This window comes from Nicrophorus vespilloides, unplaced genomic scaffold (genome assembly GCF_001412225.1).
Source record: "Nicrophorus vespilloides isolate i.1.1-1 unplaced genomic scaffold, Nicve_v1.0, whole genome shotgun sequence".
In the NCBI taxonomy this organism is placed as follows: domain Eukaryota; kingdom Metazoa; phylum Arthropoda; class Insecta; order Coleoptera; family Silphidae; genus Nicrophorus; species Nicrophorus vespilloides.
Window position 1 is genome coordinate 1 of NW_017099604.1, and position 23,598 is coordinate 23,598.

A 23,598-nucleotide genomic window follows, 5' to 3' on the forward strand; every position below is an offset into this window, starting at 1 on the left:
CAATTCTGGCTTAGAATCTTTCTTCTCTACGACTTCTTCTTTAGTTTCCATTTCTGGCTTAGTGTCTTTCTTTTCTACGACTTCTTCTTTAGCTTTCAATTCTGGTTTAGTATCTTTCTTCTCTGTGACTTCTTCTTTAGTTTCCAATTCTGGTTTAGTATCTTTCTTCTCTACGACTTCTTTAGTTTCCAATTCTGGTTTAATTTCTTTCTTCTCAACGATTTCTTCTTTAGTTTCCAATTCTGGTTTAGTGTCTTTCTTCTCCATAACTTCTTCTGTACTTTCCAATTCTGGTTTTACATCTTTCTCTTCCATTATTTCTTTTTTAGTTTCTAATTCTTCTTTAATTTGTTTTTCGCCAATGTCTTCTGCTTTTGTTTCCAATTCTGGTTTAGTATCTTTCTTCTCCATGACATCTACTTTGATTTCCATTTCTGGTTTCTCTTCTTTCTTTTCCATTACTTCTTCTTTAGTTTCCAATTCTTGTTTCATATCTTTCAACTCGCAGACTTTTTCTTTTGTTTCCAATTCTGCTTTAATTTCTTCCTTTTCCGGAAGATACTCTTTAGTATCAACATCAGATTTTTTACCTTCAGAAATATCTTTAGTTTCTAGTTGTGGCTTAGTTTCTTCCTTCTCTGAAGTAACTTCTTTAGATTTCAATAATATCTTAGTGTCTTGCTCATCGTCTTTCAATCCTTTAACATCTAATTCCGATGTCTTTGATTCAACTACTGATTCAGCTTTTACTTCGACAACTTCTTTTGTCACTTTCTTTTCTGGAATATCTTCTTCTATTTCCATTTCTGGTTTTACTTCTTTAGTTTCCAATTCTGATTTTAAATCTTTAGTTTCAACGACTTGTTCTTTAGTTTCCAATTTACAAATGGAAATGTCCTCTTTAACATCTTTCTCTTTCATGTCGGGTTTAGTCTCAACTTCTTTGGTTTCTGGTTCAGCCAATTCTGGTTTAGTTTCTTTAGATTCTAAAACATCTTCCTTGACTTCCATCTGTTTCATATCTGCTTTATCATCGACAACTACAGATGGTTTTAAATCCTGGATATCTTCGGGTTTAGTTTTTTCATCTTTAACTTCTGATTCAACTTGTTTGATTTCATCTTCTTTCATTTTATCTTCAATTTTCGAATCGACTTTGGCAAATACATATTCTTTAATATCAGGTTTGTCTTCATCTTTAGTTTCTTCAACTACATATTCCTTAGGCTTGGAAATATCCATTTTTTCTGGAAGATCTTTCTCTTTAACTATTTCACATACGACTTTTTCTGTTTCAGCAGGTTTAACAATTTCTTCTTGTTTTTCTGATTCCTTTTCAAGACCTTCAGAAGCATCTTTAGCTGGTTGAATATCAGCTTTTTTCATTTCTTCCTTGTCTTCTTTGTGTTCAGGAACAACATCAACTTTTTCAAGTTGTTCTAATTGAGTTTCAATTTGCTTTTCATCATCATGAATAACAGCACTCTTAACATCAGACTCATCTTTCAGATCTTTAATATCTGATGCAGCTTCTTTTTCTAAAGATTCCTCAACTTCTTCTTTAGTTTTCTTTACTTCCACTGTCATGGTGCTGTCTTTAAGCAGAACACCTTCGATCTCTTTTGGTTCAACTTTAATTGGTTTGATTTCCAATTCACATACAGTTTCAGAAACTAAATCTTCTGATTTAGTTTCTTTAATGTCAGTATCCTTAGATTCTTGTAATTCTGCTGGCTTTTCTTGATCTTTTACTTCATGCAGATCTTTGTCTTTAGTCTCTTTCACATCCGAGTCATCTTTCTCCTCTTTGTCTTGTTGTACAGAAACTGCCTTTTCTATATCTTTGGATTCTTGCAGTTGAAACTCCTTATCTTTGGTATCCTCAATATCTTTAGCATCTTCAATTGATTTTGTATCCTTTACCTCAGAGGGTAGTTCTTCGTCTTTGGATTCTTTATCATCCAGTTCTTTTTCTTCCTTTTGTAATTTCTTCTCAGATGTAAACTCTTTGTCTGTTGTAACCGAAGAAACAATTTCTTGATCTTTCTGGTCTTCTCCTTTAATCTCTTCCACCACTTCCTTGTCCTTAATATCGGAAACAGGTTCTTTATCTAAGTCTTGTTTTTCTTTCTCTTCATCGTCTTTCTCAGGTTTTGTGATTTCCTCTTTAACTTCTTCAATTTTATCAGTATCTACGACTTTTAAGTCTGCAGATTCCTTTGTTATTTCATGTTCATCTTGTTTCTCAGCTTCTGTTGTATCTACTGAATCTTCATCTGGTTGTGTGTCTTCAGCTTTTTCTTTAATTTCTATATCTTTAGATTCTTTTTCAACTTCATGTTTGTCAGTTTCTTTAATGTCAACTTCTTCTTTCTCTTCTGTAGAAGCTTTGACTGTATCATCTATTTTTGGTTTAATTTCTTCAGCAATGTCTTTCACCTCTACTTTACTAATAATCTCATCGACTTCTTTGATGTCGTCCTGAGTTTTTAGTTCATCTTTGGCTTCTTCAATTTCTGGTTTTGTTTCAGTTTTTGACTCTGCTGGTTCATCCTTCATCTTTAATGCATCCTTTTCTAATTCCAATTTTGCAGCGTTAGTCTCATCAATTAACTGTTGCACGTTTTCCTTGGATTCTTCAATAATTTCGTCGACAATTCCCTTGATTTCCTCCTTAGTTTCTTCGACGGTTTTCACTATGTCTTTTTGGAATGGTTCAGTAGCAGTCTTTTCTTCAGTCTTCTTTAATGTTTCAGCAAGTTCCTTCGTAGTTTCGGTAACGACTTCATGCAGCGCTTCCTTAACTACGGCTGTCGTTTGCGCTTGAATATCGTCCAATTTCTTTTGCGAATCTTTGGGAGATTTCATATCATCTTGATGATAATCATAGTGGTCAGCAACTTCATGCATCGGCAAATCAGCTACTTCGTCCGGGGTCTTGACAATGTCTCGAATGTGAGTCTGCTTATCTAGACGAATGCCGACGACCGGAGTTAACTTGGGGATAGGTTCGAAGGTTTTCGCTGGCAATTGAATGATAGGAACTTCCTTTTCTTTGGTTTCCTCTTTAACGTATTTCTCCTCAATTACGTGCTCGACTTCCTTGATCTCGTCCAGTGGAATCCTTTCGTCTTCGGGAAGAGTGGGTGCAGTTGTCGCTCCAGATTCAACGGTCGCCGAGAATTTTTCATCGGGTTGCGATTCAAGCACTTCCGCTTTCTTGTCGCTATCAAATTTATCATCGGGGCTGGTGATCTGCGCTTCCTTGATTGCTTCAATCTTCTCTTCAGGTTTCGCGATTTCAGCGCTCAACTTCCTCTGCTTTTCTGATTCTTCGCTGTCTCTCGCGTGTTTCTGCATTTCGTCTTCTTTGATTTCCGCTTCTACTGGAGCTGGTTCAGGTTCGGTAACTTCTTTTTCAACGATGAGATATTCTTCTGGATCGGTTTTCTCCTCGATGGAAATGTTCTTGATTTTCCTGAGTTCGGTATCATCGGTGTCGCGTTCCTCGCCTTTACGGAAAACGGCTTCGATTTCCTGCACCACTTCCTGTTCCTCCTTAAGATCGGCCAATTCCTGAGCCTTGAGTTGCTCAATATCCTCCGGACTGAGTTTTGATATGTCTTTCTTATTTTCTTGATCGGCTGAAGGGGTACTTACAGTACTAGAGTCAGTTGTGCCTTCTTTGTCGAGTTTAGTCTTTTTGGCGATGCTATCTGGTTTCTGGACGCGCTTGATCGGGCTTCCGGTCGAAGCTTTGGTAGCTGGTGGAGCGGGCTTTGGTCTCCGCGAAATTGGCTTCCTCTCAGGTTTAGCTTCTTTCTTCTCCGGTGCCGGTTTCGGCGGAGTTTCCTTCTTAAGTTTCTTGGATTCCAAGACCTTGCGGTTGTTTGCTTCTTTGGCGCTCTTAGCGGGAGTAGAGCTTGGGGATATTTTCGGTTTTTGCTTGAGCGGTTCTTTGGCGTCACCGTTTAAAGTTTTCTTGGGTGTAGTTGGCGATGGTTTCTTATCAGCAAGCGGTTTAGCTTTGCGTTCCGCCATTTTATTAGCGTCCAACTTCTTGATAGGTTTGGATTCTTTCACTTTCGGCTTAGGTTTGTCTTCGGACTTTCCGTTGATCACTTTGTCTTCGGTCTTATGCTGCACACTCCTTTCGCTGTCCGTGGAGTCAGTCTTCTTCACGATTCTCTCGGAGATCTCGATCTTGTTATCCAGTTTCGGTTTGTTCTCTTGGACCTTGGCGGGTCGCTCTTTCTTGTCGGGGATTATCTTTTGTTGCATGGGAATAATCTTATCTAAAATATTATCTTTGCTTTTCTTAATGGTGGGCGGCTGTAAGGACTTTTCAGTGCAGACGGGATATTTAATGCAGTCTAATTGGCGTAGGCGGTCTAGACCCTCGAAGATTTTGGCCTGTGGAGTGCTTCCAGGGAATAGGATTCTGGTTATGTTGTCATCCGGATTGGACGGTTGCCAGACGAGTAAAGCGCATATTGACACAAGATTTGGAAGCGGGAATGTGAACTCTTTGCCGCTCTTCACATTCGAGAAAAGTTTCTGATCGTTGCTGTTCCATTTCTGGAGGAACTCTCGCACCTCTTTGCTCTCTTTAGCAGGACTCAGCACGTACATGTCGAGGGTGCCGTGGCCGACCTTGTGATACAAGTTGATCGGCTCCGAGTCACGGTAGCAAGCTTGCGGAGACAGATTCAGGTGCTTCAAGTTGGAGACGATGTCGTGACCTTCATCCAGAAGATTGATCAGCAGCGGATCCTTGTCCTTGTCGCCGTCCGGGCTAAGAATCGCTTTACGTTCCTGAAAATTAATAATATTAATATTCTGGCCGTAATTGGAAATTAATTCGTAGTTGTGATGTAATTACTTGAATGTTGGAAAAGAAGTGGCCAACTTGCGGATAGACGGCGTTCTGACGTTTCCGTTTGAGGACGGAGCTGATGCCGCAAACGTTGCTGTTGTTGAATCTGGTTAGCAGCACGGCGTCCAATCGATCCAAGTGCCGCACGAAGTCCCAGAAGCAGGCTTTCCTCGAGAATCCGCCATCTAACAGCATATTGAAGCCGTTGATGCCGAAAAGCGCCGCGTCTCCTTGACCTCCCGGGAAAACGTAGAGCGTGGGGTGCGAGAATCTGATATTGCCAACGACCTCGGAACTCTCGAGCGCCGTTTCAATATCCATTGGGATTAGGAAAGGAGAAATATAATTTAGGAAGTTCCCGATGGATGGGCTGCCCGAGGCAAGCACATCGACGGGATTCAGGCGCACCTTGCAGTTCTTCGCGAAACTCTCCTTCGGCAACCTGGACCAATCCCCCTCGGGGGCGCAATGCAGATCGACGGTGATGCTGTTCTCGTACGCTCTGATGACGCGCTGTACCTCGAGCTCTTGGAAAGCCTCTGAGAAGTCGGCGAGCGAGAACGTTCCATCCTGCAAATCGATTTCACATTACAAATTATTACAAATCTATTTGAAGCGCTGTTCTCTTGAGATAGGATACCTGCAATGCCCACGAGCCATTCGCTCCAAACGTGTATCCGGTATGAATGATGTGCCTGTGGCGAGTGAAGCTGCTCAGCAAATTCCTCACGCACTGCGACAACGTGCTCACTGCAGGATGGATCAGGATCTCAGTCACCAAATTTTCCGATGCATACTGTATCAATCTTTCACCTAAAAAAAAGACAGAAAATAAATACAGAATTATTTATACAATACAATTAATCGTTTATAAATTGTACTTTTTCTACGTATTCACTACTTTTTTTAGTTTCAATAAAATAGATACATTTAATTCGTTTGATTGTTCTTTATGAAGACATTCATGTCTCTGGTAAATAAACCGTTCGCTCGGAACTGCGAATTCGATCCAATAGTTTCTCTTTATGCCGAAATCACGTTCGAATTAAATCCAATTAGTCAATCGTATACCAGAGACGTACTCGCAATACAGAACCATAATATTTCACCCTTCCAGACGCCACCTAAATCCGGCACTGGTTGTTCTGTAGTGCCGTATAATAAAAGTGGTCTCTCACGAGAGGCCCCGCCATCTCTGCAAGATTTAAGAGGATCCCCTCGAACCACCACACACAATACATTTTCGCTGACACGCTGCAAAATCTTAACGGAGAAATATAGGTGGTGCTACTACTACAACTACTTTTTTTTTCTTCATCACCCTCATTTTTTTTTTGTTCCCTTTCATCGTGGTTTTATTGTTTCACCCTCGTACGCCTATAACAAGATTAGGTTCTCTAAGCCTATCCCAATGCCGCGCAAATATTGATTCGATGGACGATCGACGTGGAACGAGACGGATTCATTAATTTAGATGACCCCTGACCTAAGCGATTATAATTCCTCGGGATTACGAACGTGAATGGATGAATTGACCGTGCGAATTCGAATCTATTTTTCTCCCCTACGGCTTTTGTATGTGGATATATCAGAGTGTGTGTATGCACGTGAGCACCAGACCGTGCTGTTATTAAATATGCATAAGACTCGTAATGAATACCTCACTACAAACCTATATATAGCCGTACCACAAAAACGCAAACTGTACACGACATTCGCAATTATCTGTCAGCCGGATAACGCGATGACTAAGAGTTTTCGGGTCCAACCTGAAACTCCATGCTGAGGCATTGAATTGACGTCGAACAACGTGCCGAGTTGATACCATAATCTTGCCTATGCAAGTTTGGACCCAAATTTAATGGCATCACATTATCACATCCCCTTCCTAAGTTACGTATTCCAATTAGATTTCAACGTATTAGAAAAATAGAAATTTACTGCTTTGTTCAATATGCACACATAAATAGAATTAATTTCATAATCCTATTGAAAGGAAACTTTTAACAGTGAGGTAATAATTATAACTTTTGTATTGAAATTAGTTCATTATCTAAAGTGTTTTGCAATTTATATACTTTACGTAATATAATAATAATAATCTATAACAAACAATTATATTTATGAAATTATGTAAATTTAATGAAAGAAATGAATAAATTTATAAATTTGTGGTTGAATTTGTTGTTTATTATATAATAATTGACCTCAGAAATATTAATTCAATTAAAGTGAACGTTGATGGTTTTAATGGGAAGACGGACGCCGTTCGTGGTAATATAAATGAAGAGGGAAACGTGCAATATTTCGCACTTTAAGTATCCGCAGGAGCAGAAAGGAACAACAGGAACAACGGTAAATTTAAAGCAATGCAAAGCGGCTGACATTTACAAGCAATTTCGAGTCAAAAGGCTGAAAGGCTTTCCAGTTTTACGGCTGGGCAATTTCGGGAAGAGCGACTACATTTCTGCATTCAAATCTCGGAGACACTGATGCAAAAACGACTCGGAATCCTTGAATGCAACCTCATCAATGCTTTGAACTGTCTTGTCTTCAGAAACAGGATCACTTCTACGTTGACTCGAGCCTCATAAATATCATTCTATTCTATTCGAACAATCTCAAAGACAATTTCCATTTATTTCACACAAAGATTTTGAACTATCAAATTTAAACTAAATCTTAACTGAGGTATCAGCGTTATGTCTTTTTATAAATTTATTAATTACTTGATTTAACTTCTAACATAGTCTAACATGGTCTTCATCTTATTATATAAATTCGGATTTGTTAATCTTAATCTTATTAACATATTGAATTGCAGCATATTGTTCTTATAATCTAGAACAGATTATGTTGTTGGTAATGAAGATTATTTTTCGAGATATTCAAATACGTTCGTACAGCATGCAATTAATGTTAATGGGTTCCAGTTTATAGCCATAAAGTACAAATGCGGATGCGTTACAGATGCCGCTAGAACATTAAATGCATTCTCGTTGGAAGCTGCAGATGTTTTAAAACTATTACTTTCTGGACAGTAACTATCTCCTAAATTTTGGCTAAAAGCTCCATTTGATCAGAGGAGGAATGCGGTGAATTGAAATATACATTTGGCTCTAGTCTACGTGCACGAAAGTTCAACATACACAGAATAAAAAAAAACGTAGAAGAAGAAACAAAATAATGTATTATCTCATGTGGCAAAGATCCAGACGAATTGAAACGAGTTTAGCGAAGAAAGTATAAAAAAAGGTGAAGAGGATGAGAAGACGTGGAGTGAGAAAAGTGGACGCGCCAGTATAAAATGCAAATATCTCTTCCCTGTTGAGCATAATGGAATATGTACATCGTATGGGAGGATAGTGATCTTAATGGCAAGTGTCCAATTTTAGTAGCCGTAAAAGTAATAAAGTTCTTTGACATTACGGAATTAGAAATGCACTTGGGACATTGGCATTTGAAAGAACGCGAGCCGCAATATCTCGTCGTTTTCACTTGATTTATTTTCGTGGATGATGAAGATATACCTACGAAGGATCCGGTTGCAGCGTCGAAATTCGAGTTGTATTACAACGTGGTATTATTTGCGTCTGCAACGTCTCATCTGCACTCATTTAAAACATTAATCCGAGAGCTGCAAAGCGTGAATAATAATAATAATACGTTGCTCGTTTTCACTTCTTGCAGTTATTGTTATGTTGTAGAGGTTTTTTTTATTGCCGCCCCGGAATGCATTACTCATACCGTTGATGGAACAATGGGATGTTAAGCGCATGCAAATTGCACCACGTCCACACCCATGGGTCTTCCCTTTGCGAAGTATAATTAAATCTTACGTTCTCTGTCCCTTTCTCCTTCTGCTCTGCAGTTTGGGAAGAGCATCGATCTTCACCTCCGAAACTTCTTGTTTTTCTTTCTTTATTTTTGTTCAATTTTATTTTCTGTGGGCGCATGAAAAGTTTGCGCTGAATAACTGAGCTGCAAAGCGATTTGGGAAAACTTCTTCGAGCGGAGTTTAAATAATAAACGAGCGGAGAGCTTCTGCTGTTGCATCCATGCATTATCCACGGAATTTTCGACTCGGGCTATATCTCGTCGATAATTCTTGTTAACGTGCGGAGCTCCGCTCTCAATTGGATAACTACTGTTTAACCAATTAGTTTTCACTCGCAATCCCATCGATTTATTTATACTAAACCAACTTTAAACGTTATTTTTCCATCCACGCTTCGTTTCATTATGCTTTAATGGAATTACGCAGCTGCAATCAATTAAGCCTCTCCAGCTGATTTCTTCCACTGACTTTGGTTTCATTAGCAACTTGCGGTACTGATTCTTTATGTTTTTCTTTTCAATTACCTTTATTCCATTTTACTCAGTAATTATACTTTTTTTTCTCATTTACATTTTATATTTTTTCATAAATGCAAAAATAAATTAGTATAGTTTTTATTTCAATTCCTATAAGTAATTATGATGAATTGATTTATAAATTTAAAAAAAAATCTTTATTTTAAAATTTTGATCGAATGATCAACTAAAAACTGGAATTGTGATGGATTTCAAATGTTTAATTCCAAAAACTTAAATCCCTTTTGATTGTTAAGTTTGGTTGAGATACATGTCAACTAAAGCTTATCCGTATACATCAACATATAAACTACGATGAAACATGAAAGACAAAGTTGCAATCTTCGAAGTTAGCGAGATTAATCCGAGAGAAGCCTTAAAGTGATGCAGGGATTATTTCTCGAAGATTGCGGTGAAAGCGCGGAAAAAGCTTTATCCGAATCAATACTCAATCAGATGTTGTTGTCTTCTTGTTTCGTTAGAAGATTAATTCTGATTTGCCTCTTTCATCATTTTTTTTTAATTATTATTTTCTCTCATTTAATATCCAATTTTCCACAATACAACAAGAAATACCAATTTGTGTCGTAATTATTCCAACTTTACTACTTTTGGTTATTTTCCACTATAAAGATTATAATTTTTCATTTTCAGATTGCAATTTTGATTATTAAATTATGTAGTTATGAAAATCATAAATTTGTGTTTGAGAAATCCATTAATTTCAGTAAAATAATAGACGGTTTATGATAATTACATGTGTGCCTATTTTGAGAACTATGCTGGTGTACATCAAGGTTAAAAACAGAAATAGGTTCAGTTTTTAAGCATGTTATTGATTAGTGGCATGAAGCAATGAATACAGAAGTATATACATACTATAAAACAATAAATTCATTCATCATAAATTAAGTATTATGAAATATTTACAGTCAAGTCTTATAAAATACAATAGTATATATACAGCTTGGTTTGAACTGTGGTATAAAAAATGTAGGGCAACTCATAAAGTAGTTTTCGCTTAAATTTGTAAACGTTCTTGCCGCAGTCTCTTCCTCGGCACAAGGCTCTCAAAATATATGAGCTCCTTTGAGGATTTGTGTTGTCTCAGACCAAGAGCATTTATTGTACAACTTATAAAGAAGCAAGTAACAATTCCTACAATAAAATTTACTTTGTTTCAAATTTGATATTTTGTCAGTTTTTTAATACAATTTGAATATGTTGAATATTACGTTTAAATTAGAATGCTATATCAATAAAATGTTGAAGTTGGGATCAATGTGGGTTATTCGTAGGCATTGAAGGATCTATTGTATTCCCTTTTGCTAGATGCAAAACACGCTTTTCTGCCATTGGATTATAGCGCCATTAGATTTTTATCGTTTTGGTATGAGGCAAAGAATGGGAGTAGCAGGCTGTAATCGAGGAAGATAAAAGTAGGAAAAACGCTAGTTGCTTTGAGGAGGAATATTTTCGTGCAGAAAGTAGAAAGAAAGAGCAGGAAGCACAAAGGAACTGCGAGGTATGCAGGAAATAGGCGACGGCGACGCGAATTCGTACATAAAATGGAAGAGATAGGCACATACACACATATATATGTGTACAGAGACAGAGAAATACAAGGGATGAAACAAACATTTCAACTGAAACATTTATTCACCCTCGAGGCACATCGCCGGGATCGATCCCAATAATTTAAATTTTGTACGAAATAATTGAAAACCCATCCGCAGGGGATGAAATGATGTACGCGCAGTTCGGATATTTAAATATTTCATGGATGTTCGCACCGTGAATAGCGAATAAATAAATAAAAAAAAAGAAGAGAAGAAGAGGAACCGTGACATCCCTTTAAAGGCTGATATATATATATATTCCAGCTTTCAGCGCGTCTTTCATCCCTTATTCGGGGGCGTCAAAAGAGCAGCAAATAAAAAAAAACGTTGGGTAAAAAGGAGCAGCTTAATCAAGGCTGGAATGAATGGAGCGACTTACCATATCTCGCCTCCTCTCCATCGAGCGCTAAATCTGTGATAATCTTCAACTCCTTCTCCAGATCGACCAAGCAACTGTTCACATCCCAGGACAATAATCCTGAAAAAAAAAGAAACAAATTTATGAAAACATGAACAAATTATTTCTGAAAATCTCAAAGCAGATTTGAAATGCAGATTCAGTTATGCGATTAATTATGCGACGGACGCTATTGACAAATTGCGACGTGAGTTTGAAGGAAACAATTGCATTGAAATTTTCCTATTAGAATTTCGGACGTATTTGTTGTTACAATTCCCCGAGTTTAATTGGAAAAGTTTTCGATGTGTTGCGTGGAGAAATCAAAGGGGAAAAACGAAATTAATTTTGCGAATTTCATTTTTATTCCATACGTTGTAAATCACGTTGGAAGTGTTGTCTGCACCCAGGATTAAAAGATACTTTGTCCTGTAAATATTTCCCAGTAAATGATTTACTGGATGAGTTTAGCGGCGTGAGTTTAACGTGATCTATGCATCCCCTAGGAGAGCGGTAATATTATAAATAGAATACGCAGACGCTTGGGGTGGATCATAGTGTGAGGAGTTACGAGCTCCGCTGAACGTTATTCACACCCTTATTTACGGCACACCCAAAAATAACACTTATTTTCTTTTTTTCACAGAAAATAATCGCTCATTACGGATGAGTTTAAGGGTCTTCAAGGTTTTGCGAAACGCGAATAATCCGACATTGTAAATTCCCTTGTTTCGCGTAGCCAACGTTCATTATGTATTCTGGTCTTGTGCCATGTTGCTCTTCCAAGCAAAGTCGCTTATATCGTATGCACAGAGAGTGGAAGAGCCCCGAGATTAAACCGGTCCGTTCTTTTTTTTTTTGTTTATTAAGTTTTAATTAAGCAACTGACAAAAGAAAATCTAAATAATGCACGCGCTTTAATCCCACATCCCAATGGAAGATTCCTCCATACGCGCCTCATTACGTTTAGTTTTCCTAATGGAAATTCTCATAATGCAGCGGGTCGGGGATTACTCTGCAACCCGAGTTATGGCCTGGATTAGTACGATACACGGCGTTCATTATTTTTAGACTTTTTTCAAATTACTTTTCGTTCCAAGTGCATAACCATTTTTATACTACACGTTAAATTCAATTATACTCCACAACAATGTAATTGTTTCTAAAACATTTTTAATTTCATCCAATATTTCAGCAAATATCATCACAATTTTGAAATCGATTAGATTATGTTAAATTTGTTAGGTTAGATAAACTATAAAGTGAGGTTATGTAACGTATTAAGTAAGGATAGGTAATTTATTAAGTTGGGTTTGATAAGGTTGTAGTCAATCAGAGTTTTATATTTATAATTTCAGCAAATATCATCACAATTTTGAAATCGATTAGATTATGTTATATTTGTTAGGTTAGATAAGGTGTAAAGTGAGGTTATGTAACGTATTAAGTTAGGTTAAGTCATTTATTAAGTTGGGTTAGATAAGGTTGTAGTCAATCAGATTAGAACTCAAATTTGTATACAGGTTTATATTTATAATTTCAGCAAATATCATCACAATTTTGAAATCGATTAGATTATGTTGTATTTGTTAGGTTAGATAATTTATTAAGTTGGGTTAAATAAAGTTGTAGTCAATTAGATTAGAACTCAAATGTGCATACAGTTTTACATTTATAATTTCAGCAAATATCACACAATTTTGAAATCAATTAGATTATGTTGTATTTTTTAGGTTAGATAAACTATAAAGTGAGGTTATATAACGTATAAAGTTAGGTTAGGTAAGTTATTAAGTTGGGTTTGGTTCAATTAGATTAGAACTCAAATTTGCATACAGTTTTATATTAATAATTTCAGCAAATATCATCACAATTTTGAAATCGATTGGATTATGTTATATTTGTTAGGTTAGATAATCTATAAAGTGAGGTTATGCAACGTATTAAGTTAGGTTAGGTAATTTATTAAGTTGGGTTAGATAAGGTTGTAGTCAATCAGATTAGAACTCAAATTTGCATACAGTTTTATATTTATTATTTCAGCAAATATCTTCACAATTTTGAAATCGATTAGGTTATGTTGTATTTGTTAGGTTAGATAAACTATAAAGTGAGGTTATGCAACGTATTAAGTTAGGTTAGGTAATTTATTAAGTTGGGTTAGATAAGGTTGTAATCAATCAGATTAGAACTCAAATTTGCATACAGTTTTATATTTATAATTTCAGGAAATATCATCACAATTTTGAAATCTATTAGATTATGTTGTATTTGTTAGGTTAGATAAAGTATAAAGTGAGGTTATGTAACGTATTAAGTTAGGTTAGGTAATTTATTATGTTGGGTTAGATAAAGTCGTAGTCAATTAGATTAGAACCCAAATTTGGATACAGTTTTATATTTATAATTTCAGCAAATATCATCACAATTTTGAAATCGATTAGATTATGTTCCATTTGTTAGGTTAGATAAACTATAAAGTGAGGTTATGTAACCTATTAAGTTAGGTTAGGTAATTTATTAAATTGGGTTAGATAAGTTTGTAGTCAATTAGATTAGAACTTAAATTTGCATACAGTTTTATATTTATAATTTCAGCATATATCATCACAATTTAGAAATCGATTAGATTATGTTATATTTGTTAGGTTAGATAAACTATAAAGTAAGGTTATGTAACGTATTAAGTTAGGTTAGGTAATTTATTAAGTTGGGTTAGATAAGGTCGTAGTCAATTAGATTAGAACTTAAATTTGCATACAGTTTTGTATTTATATTTTCAGCAAATATCATCACAATTTTCAAATCAATTTGGTTATGTAATATTTGTTAGGGTAGATAAACTATAAAGTAAGGTTATGTAACGTATTAAGTTACGTTAGGTAATTTATTAAGTTGTAGTCAATTATATTAGAACTCAAATTTGGATACAGTTTTATATTTATAATTTCGCAAATATCATCACAATTTTGAAATCGATTAGGTTATGTTGTATTTGTTAGGTTAGATAAACTATAAAGTGAGGTTATGTAAAGTATTAAGTTAGGTTAGGTAATTTATTAAGTTGTAGTCAATTAGATTAGAACTCAAATTTGGATACAGTGTTATATTTATAATTTCAGCAAATATCATCACAATTTTGAAATCGATTAGATTATGTTATATTTGTTAGGTTACATAAATTATAAAGTGAGGTTATGTAACGTATTAAGTTAGGTTAGGTAATTTATTAAGTTGGGTTAGATAAGATTGTAGTCAATCAGATTAGAACTCAAATTTGCATAAAGTTTTATATTTAAAATTTCAGCAAATATCATCACAATTTTAAAATCGATTAGTTAAACTATAAAGTGAGGTTATATAACGTATAAAGTTAGGTTAGGTTGGATTTGTTAAGGTTGTAGTCAATTAGATTAGAACTCAAATTTGCATACAGTTTTATATTTATAATTTGTGAAATTTCATGATGAAATTGAAACTGAAAAACTATTTTACAGATTAATTTGTTCGAATAAACTTATTTTTATTGGTTCATAGCTGAAAATGCATTCGAATCACATAAAAATTAACGGATTCAATAAATTAAAGAGCGTTGTTACCGTAAACGAGTTTTTAAAAATGTTAATGATAAGTGCATTTTCCTGCTGCATAGAAGTAAATTGGTACATTAGGAGCGGTTCGTTAAATATTTACTTGGAACTCGCATTTCGAGGAACAGCATTATTAATAGAATAGTTTCACATTAGTGAAGTAAATATGCAACGTAAGTGAACAACTGCGAACGAAGTAATATATTCGTGTTGTTTAACTTGTAACATTTGGGATTAATTAGATGAATTTATACCAAGAAGATTGGTAAATAATATAATAGTGTAGTTAACAGTAAGAGGTCTAATAGTGATGAAACGTACAATAGTTTCACACTAGTGAATTATGCAACTACTAACTAAGTAGTTTATGCAAGTTGTATAAAGTACTAAAGTTCATATTAGTTTATCATTAGTATTGGGTTCAATTTGCAAATAATAAAAGTAAGAATTTGTTATTTGATCTTACAAATAAATGTGAATAAACTATGTTTGTTTCTGTATTAAGTTCTTAAAATTTGTTGGGATAAATTGTATAAATTGATGTTTACTAGCTGCACAAAAGTAGTATTAAGTATAAAAACGTTTCTAAGATACATGAAAAGATCCGATGGATTAAATTCGTAAATAATCTAATAGTATGATTAAAAAGGAAGATGTGAGAGCTCTAACAATAAATTGTACGTTGTGCAAGTCTTAGGGACAAGTTGGGAAATGCCAAGGGGAATTCGCAGTAGTTGGGAAGCAGTACATTAGGGTGGTACAGGTTTAATTATTAATGGATTTGTAATGTAGAATATCCCATTCGCATTGTGGAATAGGGGCGTTCTTCCCCTCTGAGGAAGCAAAAAATATATATATAAAATTTTATGACCTGAATGGCTGGAGGGCGTACATAAAGATAAGAGCGTCGGAAAATTTCTTCTCTTCTCTCCCTCCTTTCTAATTCCAGGCGTTTTGCACTCGACCCAATCGTAGTTATATAAATAAATTATGCACAGGGAAGAGTTATAGCTTCGTTCATCTTGATCCGGGCTTCGGTAAGAGAACAATGCAGGTGCATTGTTTGTTTCTTGGGAGTTTAAAGTTAGAAAGTTGAAAGAAATTGAAGAAAATTATATAAACGAATCAAATTTTATAGTTATAAAATCGCAGCTTTTATCAATTTGGTTTATGTTAAGAAATATAAATAGGGAAATAATTAGATCAAATTTTGAAATTTTTTAACTTTTTGTTCAGGAAAATGAACTAAATCAGAATTTAACATTGCATTGTTTGTTTATTGGGAGTTTAAAGTTAGAAAGTTGAAAGAAATTGAAGGAAAGTATATAAGCGAATCAAAGTTTGATTTTTTTTTAACTTTTTGTTCAGAAAAATGAATTAAATCAGATTTTAACATTGCATTGTTTGTTTCTTGGGAGTTTAAAGTTAGAAAGTTGAAAGAAATTAAAGAAAAGTATACAAACGAATTAAATTTGATTGTTATAAAACCGCAGCTTTTATCAATTTGTGTTTATGTTAAGAAATGTAATCAATGTAAATAAGGAAATAGTTAGATCAAATTTTGATTTTTTTTAACTTTTTGTTCAGGAAAATGAACTAAATCAGATTTTAACATAGCATTGTTTGTTTCTTGGGAGTTTAAAGTTAGAAAGTTGAAAGAATCTCAAGAAAAGTATATAAGCGAATTAAATTTGATAGTTATAAAACCGCAGCTTTTATCAATTTGTATTTATGTTAAGAAATATAGTCAAAGTAAATAGGAAAATAATTAGATCAAATTTTTAAATTTTTTAACTTTTTGTTCAGGAAAATGAATTAAATCAGATTTTAACATTGCATTGTTTGTTTCTTGGGAGTTTAAAGTTAGAAAGTTGAAAGAAACTCAATCAAATTTGATAGTTATAAAACCGCAGCTTTTATCAATTTGGTTTATGTTAAGAAATATAAATAGGGAAATAATTAGATCAAATTTTGAAATTTTTTAACTTTTTGTTCAAGAAAATGAAGTAAATCGGATTTTAAAATAAAATGTAAATATGAATATGATTTTGTTCGAAAAATTAACGAAATCAGATTTAGAAATGTACAAAACACTTATGCTTCTTCAGAAAAATGATGTAATCTAATTTGAAAGTATAAATGTGGATCTTTTTTTTTGTTATGTAAAAATAATGAAATCATATTTGAAAAAATTGTTCTTAATTAATTAATTATGCAGACGGTAAAACGTGCTTTTGATTCCATTCTCATTTTTTTTGTTTCTTTGCAAAATTAATGACGTTCGCAAAGAGTAAACGTGACCCAATTTACGTTACGTATATATACGAAGAAGCCATAAACTGCGAGCGAAGACTTTAATCCATGCGATTATGGCACAATTTGCATCAACAAGATGTCTCCTCTACCTCCTTCATAAACACACTCTGATTCCCATTTGCAAAAGCGAGCGGAGGAGTTCCGCTCGGTGAAATCAACTGATTGATGGATGGAAAGCTTTGAAAGCAGTTGTTGCAGAAGTTGGATGCGATTTCGGAATGGTACAGCGTCGGCGACAGAAACCGTCTAGACTTGGAAATCCAAATTTAACTTTGCGCAAGCTCTTGGTTCAAACAACTCGTATCCACAATCCAAAATTTAAGCTTCTGTTGAAAAGTCTATGTGACATCCACAACGACCTAGATTGGATTCCTAGACTCGACGTACTGTATAGAGTACATCTGATCGATCTGTCGCAGCACCGACGTCGTATTGATTCCATTCAGATGCGTGTAATTTGAATACGATTTCCTTTTAAAAAAAAAAGTTCGCTAAACGCCGGATGGAATCCAGCGCTACTTGCATTTCCATATTCGAATCTGCATACTCCAATCAGCCAAATGCACCTGGTCCAACCGCACACATTTTCCAAACAACCTTTTCAAGATATTACAGAAAAATAAACTCCATTACATAATTGAAGCATTTTTGCTACAGTATTTCACGTGTAAAAAGTGTCTCATACTTTATCTAATTTCCGATAGATGTATATGACTATAGTTTATACGATAATAGAGTGGTGTCTGGAGATCTTATGCTTGAAGGAATCATCGGAACTAGCGGATAAACTTCGTTGCGCTGAAAGCTCTTAAGCTCTGCTGCCAGGAGAATACTTTCGCAAGCGGTATAGACGATATAAATGGAGCCTCGGGTTTCCATTGACAATCCCATTTTAAAGCCACCTCGAAAGTAGTAAAAATAAACCGTTGTTTGCACAAGCTTACACAATTTTTTTTTTCATTCATTCATCATCTCCGAACATGTGCTGAAACGAGCTATTATTGTGTGTGTATATAATAACGCAGACAGTTTTAAAAGTTAATAAGTAATAGCTTATTTAATAATACAAGGAAAGTAAAGAGAAAAGATATGAAACTTGAAGAGCGTTTGTTAACCTTTTAGGAAAGTATGGATCAATATTGAACTTTCGGAACTTTGCAGCGCGAGACACGAAATGTAATTACATTTCCAAAAAGTGTTAAGTTTAGAACAAGAATCTTAGAAATCTATAGTATTTAATTCGTTTTGAGTATTAAGAAATAATTTTCTTTGTTAATATTTACCATTATTTTTAAGAACTTTTTAGAAAGTTTAAGTTTCTTTAAATATAGTAGTTAAGTGATTATTTTATGATGTTCTAAAGACAGATTCAAGTCTTTGCAGAAATGGAAAATGTTAAATAATAAAAGATTTTTTTTTCTATAGTGTCTAAATTGTAAGAAGTTTAATGAAGTGGAAGAAATGCATGCGAAGTGATAAAAAGTAATAAGAAAAATAAAATGTTTATATCTGAAGATGGGATCAGAGGAATTGCTGTAGTTTCAGCGCTTTAAGGTGGGTCAGGGGTCGATCGAAGAAGGACCTAGATGCACATGTGAACGACCTGCCGGCATTTAAGGGTCGCTGAAGAAAAAAAAAATATGGCACAGGCGTACGATTTTTATCGTCGCAGCAATATAAAGAATTTTTTTTTTCCACTCCTCTACATAAATCTCGAGCAAAGCAAATTGACCCTTAAAGACGTTGCAGAGAAACCCTTGTTGGGTTTGCAACCACTTAATAAACATGCTGCGGCGCTCCGATTAATTGCGAAATGGAAATGGATTTTACAACAAAAATTGGGAAACCCTTATACTTTCAGTCACTCGAATTTTCGTGGAAACTCGACGTGCATGCTCCGCTAGTTCAAAGGGCAGCTGGATTTTAGTTGCCTAGCGATCGCATCGATTATTTCCACCCGCAGACCCATTTTCATTACATTTCTACTCTCCCATTTTATTTCACTCATTCGCCACAGCTTTGTTCTTCTCTCTCTTTCCTCTACGTTTTTTTTTGTTGTTTGTTGTTCTCGATCGGCAGAACGTAATTGAAACGAAGTTTTGTTAAAACGAAATTGCGAAAAATTAAATTTAAACAAACAATATAAAAAAATGCGGAGAGGAGAAGGAATAAACAAAGCAGCAGTAATAATTCGTTGCAAATTGGAGCGAACGTGATCCAATTAGTTTTTACAGTATGAAAACTGCGATTGTCGGGGAAAAAGGGTTGTCGGCATTGATGGAACTTTGTCGCGAAGTACTAATTAATTCCCCGGACGGCGGAATTGTTTACTGTTTGGTCAATAGGGGCTGGATGTTATGTGTGTTTGTGTGTATATACGAGTGAGGGTGGGGTCTGGTATTGTCCCGTTTCCGGGAGCTGATGTAACTTTATTATTGCGATGGCGTGCGTCGCAGACGAGAAGGAGCCTTTCGGGAATATTTGATGGGCTCCCCCAGACTGTTTACTCTTCGGAGACGTTCCCTCGACGATGCTGGGGAGGAGGAGGAGGAGGAGAAGGAGGAATATGGGGGAAACCAATAAAAGAGGGATTTTATGAAATTCTGTTTTTCCGGAGGCCGATTCCCATTGATTTAGGCCGTCCGATGACGCAATCCGAATATAGGGGAAGGCTTTACGTGACAGATATATGCAGTGAACGAACGTACAAACATCATTGCATTATTGTTGTTATGTCGGCAAACACTCGTGCATGGGAATTAAGTTATTAAGCCACCATTAAACTATTCTCTAAACTGTTACTGCTTCGACCACAGTTGACGAGGGCTTAAACCAGGTATTTAACAGTTTCCAATTCTAAACTATATCCATCTAAAATTTTGCATTCCGTTAAGTGATTGCGTACACAAAATAATTACTATCCTGAATTATGCAACAAAAGGATGAATTTATTATAAGAAGTTTCAAACACATCCACATTATATCTAATAAGAAAACTTTCAGAACGTGTCCAAAAGGTGCAGTTTAGAACTAAAATTTTAGAAATCTATAGTCTATAATTATGCAACAAAACGATGAAATGAACGAATGAAACATATTCTTTATTATAAGAAGTTTCAAATAAATCCACATTATACCTAATAAGAGTACTTTTCAGCAAGATACGAAAATTACATTTCCAAAAAGTGTAGTTTAGAACAAGAATCTTAGAAATCTATAGTATCTATACTATTCTGAATTATGCAACAAAACAATGAAATGAATGAATTAAACATATTCTTTATTATAAGAAGAATCAAATACATCCACATTATATCTAATAAGAGAACTTTCAGAACTTTCAAAGGAAACACGAAAATTACATTTCCAAAAAGTGTAGTTTAGAACTAGAACCTTAGAAATCTATAGTATCTATACTATTCTGAATTATGCAACAAAATGATAAAGTGAATGATTAAAACATATTCTTTATTATAAGAAAATTCAAATACTTCCACATTATACCTAATAAGAGAACTTTCAGAACTTTCCAGCGAGATACAAAAATTACATTTCCAAAAAATGTAGTTTAGAACTAGAATCTTAGAAATCTATAGTATTTATACTATTCTGAATTATGCAACAAAACAATGAAATGAATGAATGAAACATATTCATTATTATAAGAAGTTTTATATACATCCACATTATTCCTAATAAGAAAACTTTCAGAACTTTCCAGCAAGACACGAAAATTACTTTTCCAAAAAGTTTAGTTTAGAACTAGAATCTTAGAAATCTATAGTATCTATACTATTCTGATTTATGCAACAAAATGATGAAATGCATGAATGAAACATATTCTTTATTATAAGAAGATTCAAATACATCCACATTATTCGTAATAAGAGAACTTTCAGAACTTTTCAGCAAGACACGAAAATTACATTTCCAAAAAGTGTAGTTTAGAACAAGAACCTTAGAAATCTATAGTATCTATACTATTCTGAATTATGCAACAAAACGATGAAATGAATGATTGAAACATATTCTTTATTATAAGAAGTTTCATATAATCCACATTATATCTAATAAGAGAACTTTCAGAACTTTCCAAGAAAACACGAAAATTACATTTCCAAAAAGTGTAGTTTAGAACTAGAATCTTAGAAATGTATAGTATCTATATTATCCTGAATTATGCAACAAAAGGATGAAATGAGTGAATGAATGAAACATATTTTTTATTATAAGAAGTTTCATATACATCCACATTATACCTAATAAGAGAACTTTCCAGGGAAACAGGAAAATTACATTTCCAAAAAGTGTAGCTTAGAAAAAGAATCTTAGAAATCTATAGTATCTATACTATTTTGTATTATGTAACAAAACGATGAAATGAATGAATTAAATATATTCTTTATTATAAGAAGATTCAAATACATCTACATTATACCTAATAAGAGAACTTTCAGAACTGTTCAGCAAGATACGAAAATTATATTTCCAAAAAGTGTAGTTTAGAACTAGAATCTTAGAAATCTATAGTATTTATACTATTTTGAATTATGCAACAAAACGATGAAATGAATGAATGAAAAATACTCTTATAAGAGAACTTTCAGAACTTTCCAGCGAGACACGAAAATTACATTTCTAAAAAGTGTAGTTTAGAACTATAATATTAGAAATCTATAGTATCTATACTATTCTGAATTATACAACAAAGCGATGATGTGAATGAATGTAAAATACTCTTATAAGAGAACTTTCAGAACTTTCCAGCGAGACACGAAAATTACATTTCCAAAAAGTGTACTTTAGAACTATAATCTTAGAAATCTATAGTATCTATACTATTCTGAATTATACAACAAAGCGATGAAGTGAATGAATGAAACATACTCTTATAAGAGAACTTTCAGAACTTTTCAGCAAGACACGAAAATTACGTTTCCAAAAAGTGTAGTTTAGAACTAGAATCTATACTATTCTGAATTATGCAACAAAACGATGAAATGAATGAATGAAACACATTCTTTTTTATAAGAAGTTAATTAATGATATTAATTATTAATCAACAAAATTGTTCCACTTTAATTTCTACTTCCATTTTAAGTATGTAAAGAAAAACCCATTAGAAAAATGAATCTCGACATTTCCGCAGCAGCAATTGATGTGGCTCCGCAAAGAGTTGTTTTTATTTTCCCTGCGCCCTTTCCGCACAGCGTTAGAATGGATGAGGAGGCGGAGGAGAGGCGTACAAAGCAATCGATGTAGTTTCTCATTGTACCGGGTGGATGCGCCGGGTCACAAGCGGAATACCCTATTGTGCGCGGTTACACTTTACACCCTCGCACAATGCGACACAGACAAATCCATCCGACATATGCCCTTTTTTTTTCTTGTCCATCGAAACTCCATTCATCTACGCCACCCTTTACCATCGACCCGCAGTTTTGTTCTACTCCGCAAAGACAGCAGCCACCACGATCAATCAATTTCGCTCAACTGATTGATGGCATTTCATTACAAAAAAAAAATATGAATTTTATCCAAAAAGGTTGTAATTTTAATTAATTAATTAAACGCATCCTGAATTCATGCGTCAACAGTAATTGGATGAGCAGCATCAATTATGTAGCGTATTTTTTTTTTCGGACATGCGAAAGTTTCCTGACCTAATTGCGTGAGTGGAAGTATTGCACAGTGGAAAAGGGCGCTCGACTCGCTTGGAGATTTTAATCATATCCGAATTATTTAGGAAACTCGTTTAAAGTCTAAATGAAAATGGGGTAGAAGCGTTTTGTTCCAATTTTCTAGCATAAAGAATTTATAATATAATCAAAAAAAAACTTTCAATTTTAAAACTATACTAATAATTATTATTTGTTTATTAAAAAAAAATAATTAAAAACTGAAAACTTCTGTACATTTTGTACTGTGAATTATTTAGTTGTGTATAAAATAATAAAAAAAACATACAGATCCAAATGCATGACTGTCAAATATATCAATGTACAAAAAGCATTAAACAGTTATTTTCAATTGCGTTTCCATTTTCAGGTGCATTAATAAAAGATGAAAGCACGGAAAAAGCGTTTACTGCTAGAATATTCAGCACTCTCTACATAATTTATACACTCCCCTCCCCTACATTTAAAAGTAATTTGATGAACTTTGGAAATAGTTATCTGGGGGAAAAACACATTCATGAAAATCGACCAAACACATTTTATACGCAAAGTCGTTCCGTTACGCGCCTAATTTTATATACTTTTTTTTATTATTACTATTATATCACGCATAAAATTTGTTTTTACGTCATCTCAACATCCGTTTTATTCTTTATTTCGCGATACGAATGTGGATGCGTTACGGTTTTACGTTGATTGAAGTGGAAATTGAGGAGGTGCAAAATCGGGGCGAACGGCTGAGTTATTTCCCAACATAAAGATTACATCC

The 23,598-nt window shown here is 34.2% G+C and overlaps 1 protein-coding gene across 1 annotated transcript in view; it reads right to left on the reverse strand.

The window, feature by feature from the left end:
• Positions 1–3: 3 nt before the first annotated feature.
• The window catches only part of LOC108564848 (microtubule-associated protein futsch-like), a gene marked incomplete at its 3' end in the record, with an annotated part of 48,885 nt that continues 25,290 nt past the window's right edge, over positions 4–23,598 (reverse strand). Inside the window, exons 3-6 of the mRNA XM_017924018.1 lie at positions 11,228–11,326; positions 5,517–5,689; positions 4,883–5,446; positions 4–4,815 (exon numbers count right to left, since the gene is read on the reverse strand). Coding sequence (XP_017779507.1) covers positions 4–4,815; positions 4,883–5,446; positions 5,517–5,689; positions 11,228–11,326 — 5,648 coding nt within the window. The remainder of the gene's footprint in view (positions 4,816–4,882; positions 5,447–5,516; positions 5,690–11,227; positions 11,327–23,598) is intronic.